Source organism: Podarcis pityusensis, assembly GCF_964106645.2.
Source record: "Podarcis pityusensis genome assembly, chromosome: 18".
Taxonomy (NCBI): Eukaryota; Metazoa; Chordata; class Lepidosauria; order Squamata; family Lacertidae; genus Podarcis; species Podarcis pityusensis.
Window position 1 is genome coordinate 8,622,371 of NC_138043.1, and position 14,496 is coordinate 8,636,866.

The following is a 14,496-nucleotide window of genomic DNA, read 5'->3' on the forward strand; positions in this document are numbered from 1 at the left end:
TTACATGAGTAGAATGTGTGCTTTTATTTAAAATACACCTCTGGGTTATTTGTGGGGCATAGGAATTCGTTCATTTACCATATTTTTTGCTCTATAAGACTAACTAGACTACAAGACGCACCTAGTTTTTGGAAAAGGAAAACAAGAAAAAAAAATATTCTGAATCTCAGAAGCCAGAACAGCAAGAGGGATCGCTGCGCCGCGAAAGCAGCAATCCCTCTTGCTGTTCTGGCTTCTGGGATAGCTGCGCAGCCTGCATTCGCTCCATAAGACGCACACACATTCCCCCTTACTTTTTAGGAGGGAAAAAGTGAGTCTTACAGAGCAGAAAATACGGTATTTCCCCCCCGAAATATAGTCCGGCCCCCCACAAGGTCTGAGCGACAGTGGACCGGCCCCCTGCTGAAAAACTTTACTGACCCCTGCTGAAAAAGTTTACTCTTGGAGATCAGAGTGCTTGGCTTCATGCAAAGTTCTGCAGCAGCCACCTTGGAAAACCCATAGCAGTCTAAACTTGCGTCTCTTTCCATCCGCAGGTCTTGACGCCGTTCCAGAGGCGCTGCGAGTTCTGCTAAACTGGGGGGGCCGCCAGGCCGGGGTCAGAGACCTCCACCCGCCACCAGCATGAATCCTGCCTCGGGATTAACACTGCTGCTCCCCCTTGCCAACCTCGTCTACTTGCTGCTGGTGGGCTGCACCGCTGAAAGTAAGTGAAGCGCACACTCCCCACACCCCAAAACCCCACAATCTATTCTAGTATCATGTGCTCATTTTCTGACATTGCACGTTCTTCGTTTAAACGTATCCTCCGGTCTGGGTGCGAATGAGCGGGAAGCTCTCTGCATGTTCTCAAGGTCTCTTTGTTATTGCATTTTTTTTACTCTAAGGATTTGAAGAAGCCGGTCTCTGTTGGTGTGTGGGAGTGGAGGAGAGGAGTCCCTAAAACCTAAGAACTCCATGTAGATGAGCTGATAGAGCAGTCCTTCTTTGGCGATCCCTCGTAGCCAAGTAAACACAGTCTTAACAATGAGTCCGTAAGTGACTGTGGAGGCCAATTCTGGATCCATATGTCCTTCCACAGTGGGGACATAGGTTTCCGGGCGGGAGTTGATCATGGTGAGGGTTTGCCAAATGTGCCTTCCTCTTAGCACGTTTCTCCCTTTTGTCCTGAGTTCGAGCGTCTTCAAAGCCCACGACGCCTTTAGGTAAAGGCTGTTCTCCAACTGGAGCGCTCGCAGGCCAGTGTTTCCCAGTTGTCGGTGTTTATACTACATTTTTAAAGATTTGCCTTGAGAGAGTCTTTACACCTCTTTTGTTGACCACCAGCATTACGCTTTCCATTTTTAAGTTCGGAATAGAGTAGTAGTTGCTTTGAAAAACGATAGTCTGGCATCTGAACAACATGGCCAGTCCAACATGACAGCCCTGAAAGATTGTATCTCTCTCTACAAACGGGTGCTAAGATCTTCAGATGAGCACCATCTCTAGGTCCCATCTACTTCAGAGGCAATGGTTGGTGGTGACACAAGAGGCCGAGCCTTTTCTGCAGCTGCTCCCAAGCCGAGAAAGACAAGACCCTTTTAGTGCTTGAGACCCTGGAGAGGTGCTGCCAGCCAGAGTGGAGAGTACTGAGCTAGATAGATGCCGTGGACCGGTTGGACCCAGAGGAATGGTGGGAGGCACCAGCTGGGGGACCCCCAAGGGAAGAAGGCTCAGAGCCCAGGGAGGGGTGGTGGGGTGACAATGAGTAGTTAGAGGGAGAAGACTGGGAGGAGGAGGAGGTGTCAGAAGCTGAAGAGGCAACAGGGCTTAGTGAGTGGGGAGAGTCTGTGGCAGAGAGCAGTCCAGACTCAGAGGCAGAAGCTGAAACAGGAGAGGAGGGAGGCCAAGAGACAGAGATGAGTCCGACTGGTGAAGAGGCATGGGTGTCTCCCTGGCCTGCTGCAACAAGCTCCCCTTCCCTCTGGTCTCCCAGCGCCAGGAGAGGCATGAAGAGGGCAATGGAGAAGTTAGTTCCATGCAGGCACAGTCTCAGATTGCATGAGGGGAACCCTGCAGAGGAGGGGACTTAGGCAGCGGTGGGGAGGTGGGGACTTCCAGTCTCAGCAACTGGGGGCAATATTTGCCAGAGATGGGTCGCTGTGCTCATTAGACCTGACACTCCTGTGCAGATCCTGTTTTTTTGTTAATAAAGAGTTAACTCCAACTTGCACAGTGTGATTTACTGCTGGCTTAGTCTTGGGACGTGGGTGGCGCTGTGGGTTAAACCACAGAGCCTAGGACTTGCTGATCAGAAGGTTGGCAGTTCGAATCCCCGCCACAGGGTGAGCTCTCGTTGCTCGGTCCCTACTCCTGCCAACCTAGCAGTTCAAAAGCACATCAAAATGCAAGTAGATAAATAGGTACCGCTCCGGCGGGAAGGTAAACGGCGTTTCCGTGCGCTGCTCTGGTTCACCAGAAGCGACTTAGTCATGCTGGCCACATGACCCGGAAGCTGTACGCCGGCTCCCTTGGCCAATAAAGCAAGATGAGCGCCGCAACCCCAGAGTCGGCCGCGACTGGACCTAATGGTCAGGGGTCCCTTTACCTTTACCTTTTACAGTCTTGTCAGTGGAGGAACAGCCCCACCTGGAAGAAGGCTTGCTCAGTGTTAGGGTTCCTGCTTTGCTTCCAGAAGGGCCTAGATTCCATGCCAGGTATCTCCAGATTTATTCATCATTTTTAACAGCACAGATCCTTTACAAGTCTGCTCAGAAGTAACTCCCTGTGATCCCAGTAGGGTTTGTTCTTGGGTAAATAGATTGCAGCCAAAGTATTAACTGTCTGACCCTGGCATAAGGACGTTTGCTGTGTTCCTTTGTGTGGGTTGACCCCTGGCTGTTGTCTCCGTGGTGGGGACATCTCGACCTGAGTCCCGGAGGAATTCACGTATGTGACTCATCTGGAGACGTGAGATTTGCCAACCTAGGTGAGAGTTGTCCTTGGCGTATTTGCAGGGATGCCATATTTGAAAAAGCAAAACAGGGAGAACTCTGTCTCCATACTACCTTGGTTATATACACCTGACTTCTCTTTTAAGTATGTAGCTTGAATCGCTTGCTTGAGTCCTTTCAGGCTGGTTCTGCCCCAAAGTACCTTTCTGTGAACTTGTCCGGCTGGTGATGTTTGGTTCTACAGTGATACCTCGGGTTAAGAATTTAATTTGTTCTGGAGGTCCGTTCTTAACCTGAAACTGTTCTTAACCTGAGGTACCACTTTAGCTAATGCGGCCTCCCGCTGCTGCCAGCGTGCGATTTCTGTTCTCATCCTGGGGCAAAGTTCTTAACCCGAGGTAATATTTCTGGGTTAGCGGAGTCTGTAACCTGAAGCGTATGTAACCTGAAGTGTCTGTAACCTGAAGCATCTTTAACCCGAGGTACCACTGTAGCTGGGACGCGGGTGGTGCTGTGGGTTAAACCACAGAGCCTAGGACTTGCCGATCAGAAGGTTGGCGGTTCGAATCCCCGCGACTGGGTGAGCTCCCGTTGCTTGGTCCCTGCTCCTGCCAACCTAGCAGTTCAAAAGCACGTCAAAATGCAAGTAGATAAATAGGTACCGCTCCGGCGGGAAGGTAAACGGCGTTTCCATGCGCTGCTCTGGTTCGCCAGAAGCGGCTTAGTCACACTGGCCACATGACCCGGAAGCTGTACGCCGGCTCCCTCGGCCAATAAAGCGAGAGGAGCGCTGCAACCCCAGAGTCGGCCACGACTGGACCGAGTGGTCAGGGGTCCCGTTACCTTTACTTTACCACTGTAGTTGAGGTGGAAACCCCACAGACAGACATACACTTATTGTTTTGGGGAGGCTCTCCCCAAAATTTTCCATCTCTGGTTGGTGGTTCCTTCTCTCGTATTTCATGCTGTTGTGGTGGGAGAGTTTGGGACAGTTCCTCTTGTCATCATTGTCCCCACTCCCCTTTCCCTCTCTCTCTCTCTCTCTCTCTCTCGCTCTCGCTCTCTGTTTCTTTTACATCCAAGGACGCTGAATTAAACTCAAGTGTCACCTTGTTTAACTGCTTGATCAAATTAAATCAAGTCGCAGTGATGTCATCTTCTCTTCCCACACTTCCATCCCTCCGTTAGTGCTATATAAATAAGTCAGATGGGGCGGGCGGGGGGGAAGAAGAGGACAAGGTGAGCAAAGGGAACCATTGGCAGGTTCTTCAGCTGGAATTAAAAACAGAGCTGCAACAGAGTGGAGTCGCATGATTCCTCTGAACGTTCAAGATGGGCTCTTGGATGGGCTTAGATTAGATGAATTAGATTAGAAAAAGGACCACCCAAATGATGGAACGACACCCCTTTGAGGGAAAGGTGTATATAAATTAGGTTACTGCAATGCATTGTATGTAGGGCTGCCTCTGAAGAAGGTTTGGAAACTTTAGCCGAGGCAGAATTTGGGGCAAGATGGTTTGATCATATCATGCCAATGCTGGGCCAACTGCACTGGCAGCTGGTTAGTTTCTGGCCCAAATCAAAGCGCTGGTTTTGACGTAAAGGTAAAGGGATCCCTGACCATTAGGTCCAGTCGTGGCCGACTCTGGGGTTGCGGCGCTCATCTCGCTTTACTGGCCAAGGGAGCCGGCGTACAGCTTCCGGGTCATGTGGCCAGCATGACTAAGCCGCTTCTGGCGAACCAGAGCAGCGCACAGAAACGCCGTTTACCTTCCCGCTGGAGCGGTACCTATTTATCTACTTGCACTTTGGCGTGCTTTCGAACTGCTAGGTTGGCAGGAGCAGGGACCGAGCAACGGGAGCTCACCCCGTCATTGCAGGGATTCAAACCGCCGACCTTCTGATCAGCAAGTCCTAGGCTCTGTGGTTTAACCCACACCACCACCCGCGTCCCAAAGTGCTGGTTTTGACTTACAAAGCCTTAAATGGTTCAGGACTGCAAAAACTCAAGGACCCTCTCTCTGTATGTGAACCTAGATGCCTTTAAAAGCGGATTGGGCAAATTCTTTGGGGAGGATGCTGTTGATGGCATGGAAACCCCAAGAGATGAAAGTTGCTCTTGTTCTCAAATTCTGCTTGCTGATTTCCTAGGGGATCTGGTCAGCCACTGTGAAAACAGAAAGCTGGACTAGATGGGTCGCCGGCCTGATCCGGCAGGTTCTTCTTATTTTCTCTCAAGGCACGCAGTGTAGAAGCTCCATGCTGTTTTGTATTGGGGGGAGGACAGAGGGGAGGTTGTTAAGCAGAGCCACTGCCCCACTGCTGGACACTGTTGGTCACGAATGGCTTTAAAACAGAATTAGAGGAATCCATGGATTGGTGCCTAGCAGTCAAATCCTTGGATGAGAAGGCAGCAGATGTTCCCCCTACGCCTGACCATTTTGGTCACCCTTTGGCCTGAATGTGACTTGCATTGGCTACAGCCACATATCTTGCACTAGCCAGCCCAGTGCTAATAGACCAGTAGTTGAAAATTGCTCTCTTCCTTTTCCTTTTTTTGCATTTTTGTGGAATCAATTTCTTTTTCTATGTGCTCTGGGCTGATCAGAGGCCATTCCCTATTGGAAGCAGGAGAGTGGGTTTGGTCGGCCTTCTCTGTCCAATCCAACCAGGACACCCTTAACTGGTGTCTTATGGAAGGATAGGCCAGAGCCATGGTTTTAGTTTGTTGTTGTTGTTTAGTCGTGTCCGACTCTTCGTGACCCCCTGGACCAGAGCACGCCAGGCACTCCTGTCTCCCACTGCCTCCCACAGTTTGGTCAAACTCATGCTGGTAGCTTCGAGAACCCTGTCCCACCATCTCGTCCTCTGTCGTCCCCTTCTCCTTGTGCCCTCCATCTTTCCCAACATCAGGGTCTTTCCCAGGGAGTCTTCTCTTCTCATGAGGTGGCCAAAGTCTTGGAGCCTCAGCTTCAGGGTCTGTCCTTCCAGTGAGCACTCAGGGCTGATTTCCTTCAGAATGGAGAGGTTTGATCTTCTTGCAGTCCATGGGACTCTCAAGAGTCTCCTCCAGCACCATAATTCAAAAGCATCCATTCTTTGGCGATCAGCCTTCTTTATGGTCCAGCTCTCACTTCCATACATCAGTACTGGGAAAACCATACGGACCTTTGTCGGCAAGGTGGTGTCTCTGCTTTTTAAGATGCTGTCTAGGCTTGTCATCGCTTTTCCCCCAGTGGTTTCTCCCAACCCTTTTCTCTCCATGGTTTTAGTTAGGAACGTCAAAGGGGCTATTTGCCCAGATTTTTCAAGCTTTTACTCAGTTTGTTTGCAGGCAGGCGGGTTGAAGCAGGAAGAGATTTATTTCCATATACAGTAGGCACACAGAAATATGAATATGAATTTTATTTATACACTAGCCTAGTTTAAGATACTCTAAAGTATCAACTCCACCACCCCAAAAAAACCCCTTTAATTGACTCAAGAGCATAGCATCATGAAGAGGGGGAAGAGAAGAGAGAAAGCGGGGGGGGGGGGGGAGTGAAAAGGCAGGAGCTATTTGAATAATTTATTGTCCTTTGAAGTTGCAAGAGAAATTTCATCTGCCTTGGGGAGTAATTTCTCCCCGTTCTAAAAGGGTTTTCTCCTCCTTTTAAACTCATCTAGAGGATGGTGGTTTTGGGTGGTGTGGGGGGTGGATCCCCCCTCCTTTTTGCATTTTCTGCATAATTAATGAAGCCATCACTCTCCTCTCTCTCTCTCTCTCTCTCTCTTTCTTTTCCTTTTCTGTCTCTTACAAACCTTAGAAAAGGAGAGGAGATGGTTGTGGGGGGAAGGGATTTCTTCTTAATTAATAGAAATCATTAGAGATGGTTAGATCACATAGATAGATCCATAGGCAGACCAGGGGTCAGCAAACTTTTTCAGCAGGTGGCCAGTCCACTATCCCTCAGACCCAGAGATGCATTTTAAATAAAAACACACATTCTTCTCATGTAAAAACACCAGGCAGGCCCCACAAATAACCCAGAGATGCATTTTAAATAAAAGGACACATTCTACTCATGTAAAAACACGCTGATTCCCGGACGGTCCACGGTCCGGATTGAGAAGGCGATTGGGCCAGATCCGGCCCCCGGGCCTTAGTTTGCCTACCCTAGATGGCTTTAAAAGGTTCCTTTTAAAGCCATCTAGGTTGGGTTAAGGTTAGGGTTTGACTAACTTTTGCAAAAAGACAAAACAGTTATCCTAATTAAATTATACCAAGAGATGGAAAACATCTAAAGAAGGCAGTTAAGGAAAGGAAAAATGACTCAAATTGAGATGGTGGATGGAAGTCAGTCCAAAAGATTAGAATATTAAGGTTTGATAATTTAGAATTGCAATTATGGGAAACGGGAGGTTGGGAAAGATATTTAGTTGTTATGTATTTTTATGCATTTTTTAATCTTTAGGGTTAGTTTGAATTACGGTATGTATGGAAAATGTCTATGGATGTATGCAAAGCAAAATGTAATAAAAATACTATTTAGAAAAAGGTTGCTTTCACACGGCAGTTCGTTTCCCCAACCGCTAATTCCCGCACCAAATGTGAGCTTTAGCATGACGCATTCTGCAAAACCGAGGGAGTACATTGCGTGCTTATCGCTCATTTCTGTGCTATCCGATTCCACGTTATAGCTGAGCTTTTGCACCACATAAAAGCCACTTCCGGAAATCTAGCAGAGCACATTGGAAGTTCAGTGCTCATGTGTTATTTGATGGGGGGGGGATTCGTTTACAGGCCCCTCAAACCAGAAAAGCGTGGGAGGGAAGTGACAGCCTCCTTGCTGTCGCTCCCGCCTCCTCCTCTGGGCTGGGGGGGCAAAGAGCGCTGGTCCTGCAGCCCCAGTTCTGTGGCCTGCTCCTGCTCCGAGCCCCCTTGGTGGCGGAGGGCTGCCATGTGGTCCCTGCCCCTCTGCGGAGGGGTACTCTTCCTTCCCAGCCTGGGGCCCCCACTGTCTTTGTCCTGGGGGCACCCAGAGGGGAAGTAGCCCCTGGAGGTGCCCGAGTCCTGTTAGAATTCCTGCTCCATGATTGCAGTCATGGGATTGTTGTCTTTCACATGACGGTGTATGTTTTGACTCCACAGAGTGGGAAGTGACGGAGACAGGATGTTTGTGTTCCTGTGTTCCGTGAAGTGGGACTATTGTCCTTTTGCTGTCTGATGCTAGAGAGAGAGGGAGCCATGTTGCAGTGCTCTGTGTGTGTTTATATGTAAAGAAAGTAGATTAGCCAAAATGCTGACTTGCTGAGCTCTGTCACGCAACTGCGCAAACTCTGCGGATCCCTAAGTGTGCCGGTGTTTGTTGGCATTGGTTGCTGTGATGTTTGGGAACAAGAAAGCTTTTGAAGCTCTCCCAGGAGGGAGAGAACATGCCAGTCGGGCATGTGTCTCTGCCAGGGTCCTACTCGAGTGTAGGACAAGCTCCTGACAAGTCCCTCAGGGGCGTTTCCTCCTTGTTGCCGCCGCACAGGTATTAATCCTTGTGATCCACTGCGGCAGGCCTCACACCTCTTCCTAGCTGGACATGATGGAGTCACATTGGCTCTGGGTTCACAAACATTTACAAACCGGAACACTTACTTCCAGGTTTGCGGCATTCAGGATCCAATTTGTTTGGGAGCCAAGCCGTTTGAGTAGCAAGGTAGTTGTTTATTCCCTTGACATCTGATGGGAGGGTGTTGCACAGGAAGGGCTCCACCACCGAGAAAGCCCTCTGCTTGGTTCCCTGTAACTTTGCTTATCACAGTGAGGGAACCGCCAGAAGGCCCTCAGATCCCAGGCTGGACAATGGGGGTGGAGACTCTCCTTCAGGTATCCTGGGCCGAGGCCATTTAGGGCTTTCAAGGTCAGCACCGACACTTTGAATTGTGCTCAGAAACGTACTGGGAGCCAATGTAGGTCTTTCAAGACCGGTGTTATGTGTTCTCGGCGGCCGCTCCCAGTAACCACTCTAGCTGCCACATTCTGGATTAGTTGTAGTTTCAGGGTCACCTTCAAAGGTAGCCCCACGTAGAGCCCATTGAAGCAGTCTAAGCAGGAAAAAACCAGAGGATGGACCACTCTGGCGAGACAATGCGCAGGCAGGGAGGGTCTCAGCCTGCATACCAGATGGAACTGATAAACAGCTGCCCGGGACGCAGAATTGACCTGCACCTCCATGGACAGCTGTGAGTCCAAAATGACTCCCAGGCTGCGCACCTGGTCCTTCAGGGGCACTTCTTGTTTCTTTTCTTTTTTATAGGTTGGGGAAATTTGAGGCATCAACACCTTTTGGTTCTAAGACAGTTACAGTGGTGCCCCGCAAGACGAATGCCTCGCAAGACGAAAAACTCACTAGACGAAAAAGTTTTCCGTTTTTTGAGTCGTTCCGCAAGACGAATTTCCCTATGGGCTTGCTTCGCAAGACGAAACGTCTTGCGAGTTCTTGCGAGTTTGTTTCCTTTTTCTTAAAGCCGTTAAGCCGTTAATAGCCGCTAAGCCGCTAATAGCCGTGCTTCGCAAGACGAAAAAACCGCAAGGCGAAGCGACTCCCGGAACGGATTAATTTCGTCTTGCGAGGCACCACTGTATATAAACCTTTTGCCAAAGAAGAGAGGGGGGGTTGAAGAGCTTTAATTGTAATAAAGTGCTGACACTGTGTTCACTATAACGTTGCAAGCAGCTATGCTATAATATCCATCCAGCAGAAAGGAAAGGGAGAGGGGGTGGAGTGGTAATTCATACCCAGAGAACCTAACTGCAGACATATGTTTGCAAATCAATTTTCCTGCTCTCCTGGCTCTCCAGGAGTAACCTCAAACCAAGTGCAAGCGTTCATGTTGAAATACCCTCTCCTCTCCCTGCTTTTAGAAGACAGGCAGGTTTCTTAAAAGTCTTATTATACAGTGGCACCTCGGGTTAAGTACTTAATTCGTTCCGGAGGTCCGTTCTTAACCTGAAACTGTTCTTAACCTGAAGCACCACTTTAGCTAATGGGGCCTCCCGCTGCTGTCACGGCGCTGGAGCACAATTTCTGTTCTCATCCTGAAGCAAAGTTCTTAACCTGAAGCACTATTTCTGGGTTAGCGGAGTCTGTAACCTGAAGCGTATGTAACCCGAGGTACCACTGTACACACTCAAGTCAGGTTCGGGAAAAGTAACACACTCCATGAGGCTCAGGAGAGAAATCACACACACTCAATTAGGCTCGGGGGGGGGGATCCAAGATCAGGTGGGGGTGGAGGGCAGAGGGTGCTCTCACTCTCCACATTCACCCAGCCCTCTGCGGGGGGCACCCGGTCCCCGCCCCCATTCTGCACCCGGGGAAACACACTCCGTCCCCATGTTATGGCACTGACAGAAGTGAGCCAGCAGTAATTCACACGGAGGAAGTTGGAATTAGCAAAACCAGGGTCTACACAGGAGTTTGTCGGGCTCAACCTCCATCGGATCTTGCCCCCGTGAAGCAGTTGCCGAGACTTCAAGGTCCCTGCCTCCCCAGAGCTGTCTTATACCTCTTCCTCTCCAGGGTTTCCTCTTCCAGGCACTCGGAGACTGCGCCTGTCTTTGCTCCTCCCACGTCATGCCTCTCCTGGTTCTGCGAAACCAGGTGGGCAACAGGACGGGGAGACACCTGTGTCTCTTCGCCAGCCAGACTCCTCTCTCCCTTCTCCCAGCCTCTGATTCTGAACTGCTCTCTGGCACAGACTCTACCTGCTCACTAAGCCCTGTTACCAGTGGCGTAGCGTGGGGGGTGCAGGGGGGGCCGGGCGCAACATCTGGGGGGGCGCGCTCGCACTCGCAGCTCTCTGCCCCTACCTGGCTCACTCACTCTCTCTCACTGCAGTGCTGGCTGTGCGAATCCGATCCGAGCCGCTGGGTCGCCGCCCACTGTGGAGGGGGTGGGTGCCAGGCGTGGGGTGCGGAGAGAGAGCGAGGGACTATCTGGGGGAGGGACAGTGCAGCGGCCGCCCAGCGCAGCGCTGAGCGCGGGAGAGAACCACACCAGACCAGGCCAGGCAGCAGCAAGAAGAAGCTGGCAGCGGCGGCAGGTTAGGGGTTAGGGGGCGCAAATTACTTGCCTTGCCCCGGGTTAGGGGGCGCAAATTACTTGCCTTGCCCCGGGTTAGGGGGCGCAAATTCCTTGCCTTGCCCCGGGTGCTGACAACCCACGCTACACCGCTGCCTGTTACCTCATCTGCTTCGGACACCTCTTCCTCCCAGTTTTCTCCCTCCTGTCTCTCTGACCTTCTTCCCCAGCTGGTCCCCCCCCCCCACACCTCTGCATCCATGACAATCCAACAGGCTCTTCTCATCTTGCCATCTCTCTCTTTTTTTTTTTTTAAATGATATTTATTGGAAATTTTTTTTTTTTTTAGAGTTACAAAAGAAAACAAAGTAGAAAAAGAACAAAGAAAGAACAAAGAAAAAAACAAACCACATCCAACAATACAAATTCAAAAAAAAAAAAATACACCACAAACATTTAAAAACAAATCCATTATTCTCAAATCCTCAGCTGTCATTACCTTCTTTCTTTGACCTCCTCCTCCTCCCTTTTTTTGTATCCTAGTTGTTAATTGTCGCAGCAAATCCTTTCCATATTTCATAATATTCTGTCATTACATTACCTTAAACTATTTTAATCTTATCTTACTATAAAAAACCTTGAAACTTAAAACTTAAATCTTATTTTTACCAACTTCTCATAACCATAATATTCTTGCATAATTCTTTAAACATTTTTACTAAAGCCAAGTAATTTCATTCCAACATTTTTCTAACATTCATCAATTTTATAAAACAATCCTAGAAGTAGAAAAGGAAATATAAACAATCTAATCTTCATCCAGCGTCCCTTCCTCCTGTCATCTTGCCATCTCTCTGCTGTGCAATTTTGCAATACAAGGGTGATTTTGGCCCCGCATCACCTAACCTGCCCCCATCTGTGGTGGTAGAGTGTCCAGACATATAAGGTCAACCACATTCTATGGCAGGGGTCAGCAAGCTTTTCCAGCCGTGTGCCAGTCCACCGTCCCTCAGACCTTGTGGGAGGCTGGACTAGATTTTGAAAAATAATAATAATAATAATAATAATAATAATAATAATAATAATGAACGAATTCCTATGCCCCACAAATAACCCAGAGATGCATTTTAAATAAAACACATTCTAAAGGTAAAGGTGAAGGGACCCCTGACCATTAGGTCCAGCCGTGACTGCCTCTGGGGTTGCGGCGCTCATCTCACTTTATTGGCCAAGGGAGCCGGTGTACAGCTTCCGGGTCATGTGGCCAGCATGGCTAAGCCGCTTCTGGCAAACCAGAGCAGCGCACGGAAACGCCGATTACCTTCCCACCGGCGCGGTACCTATTTATCTACTTGCACTTTGAGATGCTTTCCAACTGCTAGGTTGGCAGGAGCAGGGACCGAGCAATGGGAGCTCACCCCATCATCGCGGGGATTCGAACCGCCGACCTTCTGATCAGCAAGTCCTAGGCTCTGTGGTTTAACCCACAGCGCCGTTATACTCATGTAAAAACACCAGGCAGGCCCCACAAATAACCCAGAGATGCATTTTAAATAAAAGGACACATTCTACTCAGGTAAAAACACGCTGATTCCCGGACTGTCCACGGGCCGGATTTAGAAGGCGATTGGGCCAGATCCAGCCCCCGGGCCATAGGTTGCCTACCCCTGTTCTAGAGGGAATTGCGTTTAAAAATAACAGCCATCACTCCTAAAAAGAAAGTTCCGTTCCTTCATCCTGCCATTTCCTCTGTTTTCACTTGAGGGGAAACTGACAGGCGCAGTCCGTTAAAGGAACTCTCTCTCTGTCTCTCTCTCTGTGGCCCGTAATTATCTTGTCTTGATGGTTAAAGTGAGGCTCTGTTTTCCCCCCTCCGTACTTCCCCACCGGATATTCTTAATGGACTTTCTGTGACAAGGAGGCGATGTGCTGAAGGCAGATGGACACCGACAGCTAAATGATTATAATTTTCTGCTTGATGTTTTTTTCACAATTTTTTTTCATGGCGGGGGGGCGGCGGTGAGGAGCCCTTGCTTCTCCCCCACATGCAACAAAAGGGAGAGAATCGTCGCCTGGTATTAATCTCATTTTTTTCCTGTTCCATATGAGGCAGGAGGGGTGGCTGAGGAAGAGGGGGGGAAGATGGGGGGAATCTGTTAGCAGAGATTTTGGTTCTTGAGCCAAGCAGCACTTTGTTTTGTGTAGTATAGGCAGGAGTCTATATGCACAATATATTTAATTAAGTATATGTAATTAAATGCACAGTTGATTGATTTAATAAATTAGATTATCAAACAAATCTAATCGTTCACGACTACTTCCATTACATTCGTAGCAATGCAGTTCTTAAAATACCGTATTTTTTGCTCTATAAGACTCACTTTTTCTCTCCTAAAAAGTAAGGGAGAATGTGTGTGCGTCTTATGGAGCGAATGCAGGCTGTGCAGCTATCCCAGAAGCCAGAACAGCAAGAGGGGTTGCTGCTTTCACTGCGCAGCGATCCCTCTTGCTGTTCTGGCTTCTGAGATTCAGAATTCCCCCCTCCCCCTTGTTTTCCTCCTCCAAAAACTAGGTGCGTCTTGTGGTCTGGTGCATCTTATGAAGCAAAAAATACGGTATGCTCTAAGTTGCCTTGGTGTTAACTTTGGAAAGGTGGCATACAAATAAAAGGACCGATCGATCGGTTATTTAACGTTACTCCTAAATGTGTTGTGCAAATGGGGACCACAGTGAAGCAAAAACTGGCCACATTTGGATATCATCATATGTTCAATTTAGCTGAGATTCCTGCATTGCAGAGGCTTGGAATAGATGGTGCTTCAACTCTCCAACTCTCACTTCTATGGTTCTAGGACATGGGTAGGCAAACTAAAGCCCGGGGGCTGGATCCGGCCCAATCGCCTTCTCAATCCGGCCCTCGGACGGTCCGAGAATCATCTTGTTTTTACATGAGTAGAAGTGTCCTTTTATTTAAACTGCATCTCTGGGTTATTTGTGGGGCATATGAATTCATTCATTCCCCCCCCCCCAAAAAAATATAGTCTGGCCCCCCCCACAAGGTCTGAGGGACAGTGGACCGGTCCCCTGCTTGCTGACCTCTGTTCTAGGATGTGTCTCCTTAGCAAGATATAAGCAAGTGTTTCAGCCACACACCCTTCTCTTCAGACAAACCAACAAATCCAGGAAGTTTTACACTTAACTACAACTTCCCGTTTGAGGACCGCAGGATGGCAGTTGACTTCCAAGCGTAGCCTCATATCCTGACTACATTTGCCACAGCTCCCCAGTTTGGGCGGAAACGGGAAACGATCGCTAACCAAAAACTTCCTTCTTTTGTTTGCTGTCTTTGCACCAAGGGAAGAAAGAGCAAAATAGGGTTGCCACACCCGACCTGACTCCTACAGGTGTGCCTGGCTCCCTCCTGGTGGAGGGAGCTGAATCTGGGCTTTATTGTTTTATATCTATATATCTATAAATCTAAGGGATGCGGGTGGCGCTGTGGGTTAAAC

At 49.1% G+C, this 14,496-nt stretch overlaps 1 protein-coding gene across 11 annotated transcripts in view; it reads left to right on the plus strand.

Moving 5' to 3' along the window:
- The first annotated feature begins 572 nt into the window (after window positions 1-572).
- PTPRS (protein tyrosine phosphatase receptor type S) overlaps window positions 573-14,496 on the plus strand; it is a 186,295-nt gene continuing 172,371 nt past the window's right edge. For all 11 annotated transcript variants that reach the window (XM_080988706.1, XM_080988712.1, XM_080988710.1 and 8 more), the window contains exon 1: window positions 573-706. In XM_080988706.1, the coding sequence (XP_080844832.1) occupies window positions 625-706 (82 nt within the window). In that variant the 5' untranslated portion in view covers window positions 573-624. The remainder of the gene's footprint in view (window positions 707-14,496) is intronic.